The 10,444-nt window shown below is 35.9% G+C and overlaps 1 protein-coding gene across 1 annotated transcript in view; it reads left to right on the top strand.

Annotated features, from left to right (window-relative positions):
- Positions 1-10,444, top strand: part of DEUP1 (deuterosome assembly protein 1) — a 98,775-nt gene that overhangs the window by 38,525 nt on the left and 49,806 nt on the right. Inside the window, exons 9-10 of the mRNA XM_068556071.1 lie at positions 2,714-2,827; positions 4,833-5,072. Of these exons, the coding sequence (XP_068412172.1) occupies positions 2,714-2,827; positions 4,833-5,072 (354 nt within the window). The remainder of the gene's footprint in view (positions 1-2,713; positions 2,828-4,832; positions 5,073-10,444) is intronic.

Below are 10,444 nucleotides of genomic sequence, written 5' to 3'. Positions count from 1 at the left end.
TATGGAAGAAAAAAATATATGTGTGTGTATGTGTGTTTAGATGCATTTGGGGGTAAAAATACATGAAGTCTGGAAGTTGCCTTAAAATACTCCAACAAGAAAGGGTGGAGCGATAGATGAAATATAGATGGACTGAGTTGACAGTAGTTAAGCTGGGTGAAGGGTACATGGGAGTTTGTTTGACTCTCTACTATTATGTAAGTATGAAAATTTTCGTACTAAAAAGTTAAAACTATCTTGCAAGTGGAGGTTTGTAGAGTCCCTGACATACAGTAATCACTAAAGAAATGGTCATTCTACCTCTCAAGATTTAGTAGAGGGATTAAAAAATATATATAATAGTATAGCTTCTGCTAGAAACTTTGATTTTAATGCCTCTGATCCACTCTCAAACTTAAAGACCCAGAAAAGGTTTCTAGCTGTGGAGAACTTACTCTGGAGGTTTAGGCAAGTGTACAGAGCCTCTGGAACTGGAGCCTGGGCCGACACCTCCAGTCTCTACAAAATCCTTACAAAGCTCGCTCTGTCTTTGCACGGCCCCATGACTGTTGGAGATATTGTGCTTGCTTGCTTGCTGATCTTGAAACCAATACATCTGTAAGACCAAGGAAGCCAGGACTGTTATAAGGACCAGCCGATATGTTTGTGACACACATTTTTAGCCTTGTTTGGCCTCATTCTTGGCCTCATGTCTACCTGTTGTAGAATTTGTAAGGAAGTGAGGCTGATGTTCCTGCCTCCTCCTAAAGCATGCTGGGAAATATTTATTGTCAAGATTGAGATTGTTGGGTGTTAAGTATTAATATCATTGAAAGATATGAACTGTGCAAGTCAACCTTGCCCACATTTTGACTTCTGACTCCAAAAACTCCTTTCTAAATTAAACAGCAATTTTTTAATCCACCTTGTACTCATTTGAAGTGTACCTAGTTTTGTAAATTTGTCACTATTTCTGAAGACCCTGTTTTCATGTACCTAATTTTAAATTGTCAAATGTCAGAATCAAAGTCAATAACTTTAAATGAACTGTCTCCATTTATCTTAATAAATATGGTCTATTCATCAGGGTATTATTATATATTTAAAACAGGGTCTATCTATATTTCTCCATCTTTATTACCACCACTCAATTTCAGGTCACCTTTAATTACTATAAAAGCCTCCCAATTTATAACCTTCTTTCACTGATTATTTTGGGACTTTTGGATTTATAAAATGAAGATTTCCCTGAATATTCTTTAAAATCATTTCTCTATAGAAAATATGAAATGCCATATCCTCACTTTAAGCAGGATGTAGCTTTCATTCTCTAAATTAGTATATTTATTTTCCAGCTAGCCAATCCAGTCATTTCAGCCATCTTCAAAACATCACCAATCACTCTGGCCAAATGAACTCTTTTCCAATTGACATATTATCGGGGATGGCTAAGATAATCATGGCATCATCTGCATGGCTTTTATGTGGCACTATTATTTGTACTAATACTGTAAAATTATTTACATGTATATTTCCCTACTTTATTTTATATATAAATTGATTTTTTCTTTTAAAAATTTATTTCTTTTAATCATGAAATATATTTCCAAATTCGCCTCTCTCCACAGTACCTGCTGTACACTAGATACTTAATACTACTGAGTTGATAATTGGAAACATCAATGCATTCATGCCATGTATCTACATTCAGTAATATATCACTATGGACTTAGTAGCTATAGAGTTTGTTTCCAACCACATTGTTTTCTTTGCAAAATTTAGTGAGAAATGTTTACATTTTTGGAAATATTAATACCATGCTTTTGTACATTCATGTAAGTGGTGCCTGGCACTTTGTCATGCACCGTGAGCAATACAAAAGTAATGAAATACATAGTCCTTACCCTTAAGTTGCTTACAGCCTGGACAGAAAGATAAGATATGATGGCCAGCCCTAGGCAAAATTGAGAAGCAGTGAAGTTTTCCTTGGGATTCCCAAAGCCACATTCTTTCCTTTTATAAATTTGTGAACAGATAACCAGGCTCCTTGAAGACACTACTTGAGCAAAACGGTGAAGAACTGAGAGCATGCTGTATCAAGTAGTTCTACCACTTCTTCCCCAGCTTAGCCCAGCTGGTACTGCCTAAAGGAGGCCTGAGATGGTTGTTCTGTCTGTTCTCAAGAATGGGTCAATCTTGGCTTCACCTGGGATAACAGCTTTGAAAGCCACAGGGGACAAAGTCACTAAATCAGTCCAAGCCCCACCCCTCAAAAACAAGGGAGCAGGTTTGGTGACTGAGTGTAAAGAATGAAAGAAGGGAAAAAAACTTCTGGTGTCAGCTCAGGAAATAGAAAGGAAGTACTGGTTGATGCAAAAAATTGTTTGAAACTCCGCTATTTGTTATCAGTATTTGTTATAAAATTTTTTTTACATTTTTAACAAACAAAATCCTTATTTTTAAAAAGTTGCAGTAAAGGAACTATACTCCAATAAAAATTAAAAATAAAAATAAAATAGTGGATTCAATTCCATACTTTCCTAGCAAAAATTAGAAGATATATCTATTAGTAAATCCAAGATGAGTGATTTGATACTTTTTTGTTTTCTAATGGGGAAAGAATGGATTTACTTTTTTTCTCAGAAGAAAGATGTACAAATGAAAGAAGCCCTGTTCATTGTGCTTTAAAATGAATAATTTTTTCAATTTATATTTCTCTCTCCACTTTTTAAAGGAATTTAGAGCAAAGTCAAGAGAATGGGACAAGCAGGAGATACTATATCAGACTCATCTGGTTTCTTTAGATGCTCAACAAAAAGTATTATCTGAGAAGTGTAGTCAATTTCAGGTACATTATCTAATACTATCCTCTAAATCAGAATAAATTAGAGGTTAAATACTATTACTCTCTTTACCATTCAGCATGTAATCCTTCTACAGATACAAATGCCAACTAAGGGAAAATAACCAAAGTAGGTCCAACACTGGGTAGAGTTACAAGTGCATGAAATATCTGTAATGACGACTTTAGTCTGTATGTCTCAGAGGGTGGTGCCATTAAAAGTCTCCATTGTTATATGTCATTAAATAACATGTTTTTGCATGCCTATGAGCAAGTCATTTAGAAAGTCTTAAGATTGCTTGGTCCTGGCCCTCTAGAACCTTACAGCCTAGACACAGATAATACATGTACAGGTTTACAGATAATTAATGACAAGTGAATGAAAAGGATACAAATCCTTTTAGAGGTCGAAGGAGTAAGAGAAAAATTTGGACTGAGATAGTCAGGAAACATCCTCCAGCAGGGGTGGGACTAGGCCTGGGCCTAGAAGAAGAATGGTTATATTTTGAGACAAGAGAGAATGTATTCCAGGTTGTGGAAATAACATGAGCAAAGTCACTGAGGCAAGAGAGCAAAAGGCAAATTCAGGGAATGGAAAGTGGGCCAGTTGGCTGGAAGTCCATGCGGGAGGTGAAAGGGCAGTAGGCAGGAGGGAAGGCTGGTGAGTTGGATATTAGATTGTAATAAGCCTTAAAGGCTTACCTAAGGAATTTGGAATTTTTATTAAAGCTGGTAAGAAACATTTTTGTTTGATATATACTTATTTTTCATTCTTTCTTTAAGTTACTTGAATTGTATGTTATACGTGTTCCCTGAATTCAGCAATACAAAGCAATGTGATATAAAACTGATAACCTCATCCTCTACTCCATTCTTATCCATTTAATATAAACACTGTTAACAATTAGGTGTTTATCTTCACATACATTTTCTTTTGTTTGTACAAATATGTAAATATATGCTTGTGTGGAAATTGTATATTTTTCTTTTTTAAATTTTGCTTTTTTACTTAATAAGCCATGAATAGCCTTTTGAGTCACTACTTAATTAAAATATTTCAAAGTATATAGTGTATATATATCATATATACCGTAATATATCGTAGATGTACCATAATTCTTTCAATCATTTCCTTATTAACGAACACTCAGGTTGTTTCCAGTTTTCTGCTATTACAGTAGTGCAACAAATACCCTTGTATGTACATCTTTAAGTACAAATACTTTCCTTTTGTTAAGTAAAAATCCTAGAAATGATCGCTGAGCCAAGGGGTATGTTCATTCAAATTTTTAATAAATATTAGCAGATTACTTTCTTAAAAATGATAGTAGTTTATAATTCACGAACAGGCAACAAGACTACCCCTACTCTCACCAGCATGGACTATCCGTCTTTTGATTTTTACTAACTTGATGGACTAATAGTAACCTTGACTTCATTTGCTTTACGTTTCTCTGACTACTTGTAAGGTTGAGCATCTCTTCTTGTGTTTCTCAGCCTTTTTCATTTCCTCTTCTGTGAATTGCCTGTGCATAAACTTTGCCCACTTTTCTTTTGTGTTGTTTGTCTTTTTCTTATTGATGTGTAGTTTTTGTACATCAGAAATTACCCTTGTTACACATGTTGACAACTTTTGTGTACAATCCAGATTTTTTGTTTTATTTTGTTTATTTTTTGTCATAGAGACATTTTCAACTATTATGTAATTGAATCCATGCTTTTTTTCATATCTTCTATATTTTCTTTTTTGCTGAATAAGAATTCCCTAGCAAAAGCCATCTACTCTACTCTGCATCTTTGCTCTGAGGTTATACAGATATATTTTCTCTTTATGCCACGTGAAATTGAGGTTTTAGAATAAACACAAGACTGAATTATGAAGGACAAAGCTTCATTATCTAATAATATATTTAAAGATGTTTTTCCTAATTCTTTTCTATCATTCTTGAACTTTATGTAAGCTTAAATACGATATTCTTCATTTAACTGACACAATTTTCATATTTCTCAGAAACAGGCGCAAAGTTACCAAACTCCACTAAATAGTAAAAAACAGGGCATAGAAGACAGCAGCTCTGAAATTCCTTGGATATGTGAACCAGATACTAGTTGTGAAACCAATGGAAGAGATGAGTTCATTATTGAAAAATTAAAATCAGCTGTGAGTGAAATAGCGTTAAGCAGGAATAAGTTACAAGATGAAAATCAGAAGCTCTTACAAGAACTGAAAATGTACCAAAGACAGTGCCAGGTAAAGATTTATTTGTTTTTCAACTGATACAGCCCATGAGTTGTACAAATGATGACTCAACAGGTATATGGATTAGAAAGCTAATTTTTTATTACATATGTAAATTCAGCTCATACTTCCTCTTAATAAGTAATTCTTACTTGATGAGTAAATTCAGTAATCCCATGGGTACTTTTCCCCACTAGGTGCACTCGGGTTCTGCAGCGATGTAATAATATATATTACCAGTGCAGTAGAAGAGTGGTCTCTCACAGACCTCTCTTCCTAAAATCCATGGCCCTTTAGCCACATCACACCCTCTGTCCCCAGTGTTCATTCTCTCTGACGCTGTGCCTCTTTGCCTCTCAGGAATCCTGGGCTGGAGACCCAGGAAATTATTAAGGGTTTGACAATCTAATCACCTCCCTGAGAGGCATGAGGGTCACTCCCTGTGGTTTATCACCATTAACGTTATCATAAGCGTTTACCAAATAGGAGGTAACTCCACCTTGGTAGATGTGATGGATGGTTTTTCCAAGGATTAATTTTTTTCTTAACTCAAAAATCATTTTTTATCTCTCTCTTGGAACCACTAAGAAAGTTATGCAGCATTCATCAAAATTGGTCATTACCAATTTCTCGACTAAATATGTATTTCTTATTCATGGCTCTCCAGTTACTTGAGACATTCTGTGGTTTTCTCTCCCAGTCTAGGTCTTATCTCCCACCAGCAAACATTCAGCCTCTTTCTACTGATTCCTCTGTGTCAGTTGGCCCATTTCGTAGTCCCACTCCATTCCCTCCTCAGGCTGAGGTCACCTTTCCAGGTCACTGCCTGAGCAGACTTCCACTTCTCTAAGATATGCCACCTCAGGCTCTTCTTCCCAGGGTCATTTCTTAGTGTTGGGCCGACTTCTCCTTCCCTCCTTCTGCCACATTGTATGTGGCATTCATCCTTTCACTTCTTTCTCTTCCAGCATCTGTCTTCTGTGTTCCCCTGTCCCCACGTTGGCAAGGGGACAGAGCACAGGCTCCCAGCTTCTCCTATCCTGTGGCATTTCTAAGAGAAGTACAGCTTCCCACCCCAGACTCCAGCTTTGTTTGGGGAGGGGGTGTTACTCCAGTACAAATGAGAAAGCAGATGTACACAAACCAAGCTAAACCACAAATGCTAAACACTGACAAAGTCATACATCTTCTAGAAACAGAAAAGTTATTGATGATGTTTTCTCTGGATTCACTTGAATGTAAATGAGACGAGCCCCTCCTCTTCTGCTGTAGAGCTTGTCCAGGTGCTTTCTAGTGTTTAGCTCGCTGTCCCCCCACCAGTCCTGGTGGAGCTGGGTTTGCGTGACTGCTGGTTCTGACAGGCTCCCCTTCCTCCCAGGGGCTGCTTCCCCTTCATCCCCCTGGACAAGGGTCACTGGTCACACCTCTGGCCCTGATTTAAAGACGTCTTAAATTTACATTTTGCAGCTGTCTTTATACTGCTAGAGGCTGTCTTTATACTGCTAGAGGCTGCACCAGGATCACAAGGATTCACTTACAGAAAAAAAAGTCAAATTATTCTGGAGTATGTTTCATACACACACAAAAAAATATAGTTCTAATGAAAAGATTTTTGAGAAGTAATTTGCTTCAAAAACTTCAAGGTGTCTAAAAGCGAAGATTTCTACTTCCAGGAAAACACTAATTAATCTTGATGCATCTAGAAAAAAATGCTGAAAATGATGCTTTTGTTTGGCCTTTTCCCTGTTTTATTTCCAAATTTTACTTACGTTTCATTCTTTTACTTTAGAATAAGTATCAATTATTTACTGCTGGATAGCTGATTTGAGGGTTCAAAATCACTGCTTCTCTCAAACCATTAAGCAAATTTCTAACTAAACAGATGGGCCTCAAACTTGTTTTACAAAATTTATATTTTACCAAATGGGAATAATTAGAAGTGAATAATCACTGTAACCAGTGCATGTATTTAGAAAGAAGTTTCTCTTCTCTTTTTGCAAAACTGTCATATGATGGTGTTCCACGTCTTGCACATGAATTTAAAAAGACAACCATTTCAGTCTGAATTACTGTCACTTATTGTATATAAAATTCTCTTTAGTTTACAACACACTTTAATGCCAGCTGCATCTGAATTTTCACATGAATCACATCTTCTCACTTGTCTTTCCACAACCTTGAAATGTGTCAGCATAGCTATTAATTCCATTGCATATGTTTATTTACTGTGCTGCATTACTCACATTCTGAAAGTATACAATATTTCCCATTGGCAGTTACTGACAGAAATAAATTGTTCTGCATTTTTTCTAATATCTATGCCAAAAAAATGGACCTTTTTTGTTTGCTTGATAACGTGTCATTAAGGTACTAGAGCAGCACTGTCCAATAGAAATATAATGCAAACCACAAATGTAATTTAAACTTTTCTAGTAGCCACATTAAAAGAAGTAATACAAAATGGGTGAAATTAATATATAATGGTAATAAACTTTATTCAACACAACATATATCCAAAGAGTTATCATTTCAACATATAATCAATGTAAAAAATTATTAATGAGATATTTTACATTTCTTTTCATACTAAGTCTTCAAAATCTGGTGTGTATGTTACACTTACACATCTCAATTTGGATGTTTAGTATTCACCGGAAGTTCCCGATCTGTATTAAGATTTCATAAAATTTACAGTTAAAAAAGTAGAGATTTACATACCCAAGTTGTTCCAAACAAACTTGAAAGTGTTCCAATAACTGAATCAAGCACCAAAGAATCATTTTCCTGAATATTTGCATCCACACTGACAAATAATTGACTTGACTTTTATACAAAAGCATGCTAATTTTAAATCACCTAATCTAAGTTAAATCACCAATTCTTGTGTCAACTCAGTATTATCAACATTGAATTCAAAGGGATATTACACAAGTCAAAAAACAACTCAATTTATCAATACTAACAAAGCTTCTTTTTTTGCACTTTCTAGTCAATTTTACATAATGTTGTCAATTATAATTAAAAACTTTCACATATTCCTTCATGTTAGAAAAACCTGTCAAATCATTGTTATTGTAAAAGTTTCAATTCTAACATAAATTCTTCTACCTGTGCAGCTAGATCACAAATAAGCTTTTTTTTCCCTTAATGATATCTCCAAATGTCACTCTTTTAGGTATTATTTTCTAATGACAGTACACAAATAGACTCCATTATTATCACATTTTACAGAATTCCATGGTGACACTACATTTCATCGTCCTGGAGTTAGAGCTCTTTTGTGCCCCCGCCCCTTCCCCAAGTGAAGGCTGGCCCACTCTTCTACATGCAGGTTCATGTTAGATTGCTCCCTGGTAGTAAATCTGCAATGCAGGGAGCCCAGAGAGTGCCTTCCTCAACTGGGTAAAGTAATGGATGACCTTCACATCAAGTTAATTTGTCTTTCTATTTGCTAATCTATTGTTTCACATTTCTTTTGTTTATTTTGGAATTTTAACCTCATCTGAAAAATCCCCACTGTTTGAGACAAGGACTTTATCCAAACAAGTCTGTTAAATCACCTATTTGAATATATTTTCATTCTTATTTCCAAATCAGCCAGGAATTTCTGGGGCTAAAGTATTGCAGCTAAGTCTTTTACTGAACCCAGGTCTCTAGGTCTCCTAGAAAATAATATATTTAAGACTTTGGTAAAAAAAAAAGAAAGTTTATCTGGGAACCCATATGTCCTATACTGTCTACATGATTATAATTCTAAGCTGTGAACTTTTAGATAAGAATTAATGCATAAGAAAACATATGTCCACATAAAAGCTTATACCTGAATTTCATAGCAACATTATTCATAATAGCTTAAAAAAAGGAAATACCCAAACGTTCATCAATTGATGAATAAATAAAGTGGTATATCTATACAATTAAATATTATTAATAAAAAGGAATGAAGTACTGATACGTGCTACAACATGGATGAACCTTGGAAGCATTATGCCAAGAGAAAGAAACCAGTCACAAAAGACCACATGTCGTATGACTCCATTTGTATGAATTGTGCAGAATAGGTAATTCCATAGAGACACAATATACAGTAGTGGTTGCCAGGGGTTGGAAGGAAGGGAAAATGAGGAGTGGTTGCTAATGAGTATGTGGTTTATTTTAGGAGTGATGAAAATGTTCTGGGATTAGATAGTGGTGATGCTTGCACAACTTTGTGAATATACTCAAATCCACCGAACTGTACACTTTAAGTGGGTGAATTTTATGGTATATGGATTATATTTGAATGAAACTATTATTCATATATAAAGATTATTGAACAAATGATTTTTTGAAAATATCAACAGTGGTTTTTTTACAGCCTTTATTAGCAGTGCCCTCAGCACAACACCCACCCCCCATCTTTACCAACAAGCTACAGGTCTGCTTTACTTATTTTGCATGAAACAATTATTTTTTGCGTCTTGAATGTTCTAACTGGACTAGTAGACAAAAGATCTGGATTTTTCCATTCCAGAATCTGCCACTTATGAGCTATGTAACTTTGGACCAAGTCTGGCCCTCAATTTCCTCATCTATAAAAATGGTGATGGATTTGATGACTTGGGTCATCAAATATGTTAATATTTATTTAATATTAATTACATTAATACATATTCATTTCTCTGTGTAATTGAGTGGAGGAGACCTGTTGATATGAAAGGACTCTTCCATTCCTCTCTCCCAGAGAACAGCCAAGTTCTGCTGGAGAAAATCACTCAACAGGTCGTGGGCACAAACCTCAAATGAGTATCAACACTGCCAGGAGTCCTACTGTGTTGCTCCAAACAACTAACTCTCCCATTCCCGTTGAAGGCCACCTCAAACCTTCTCCACTCTCAAAAATCCCTCCCCTACACCCACCTCCACCTCTCCTTCCACTGACCTGACATTGCCTTTTTCCTTCACAAGGAAAATAGAAGCCAACAGGTAGCCCCTCTCCTAGCTCCCCATTTCCAGATGCATATACGTGTCTCCATTCCATCTTCCTTCCTTCTTTCCTACTGCAGGAGCAGAGGGGCTCCTTTGCTTTAGGCAATTCTTTCACTTGTGCTTTGGGACCCACCCCACCTATCTTCTCAGGAACCTGACACTGTTAGTATTACCCCTTCTCTCTCCCAGCTGGATCCTTCCCAACAGCTTCTTAACTTGCTCAAGTCCCTGCTATTAGCCAAATAAAACATTGGGCTCACAGGATTGCTGGTATTTCTAGGTACCAGCTAAAGCAGGGCTACTATTGGGCAATAGTGGAACCATAAACCATGGTTTATAATTCACTTTGTTGGCCAGCTTTGAAATTAGATTTTTCTTGACTATTATCTTATTTAAATTAGGAATTATTTGCATTA

Source organism: Eschrichtius robustus, chromosome 11 (assembly GCF_028021215.1).
Source record: "Eschrichtius robustus isolate mEscRob2 chromosome 11, mEscRob2.pri, whole genome shotgun sequence".
Taxonomy (NCBI): Eukaryota; Metazoa; Chordata; class Mammalia; order Artiodactyla; family Eschrichtiidae; genus Eschrichtius; species Eschrichtius robustus.
This window is presented reverse-complemented; position numbering and strand designations above follow the sequence as displayed.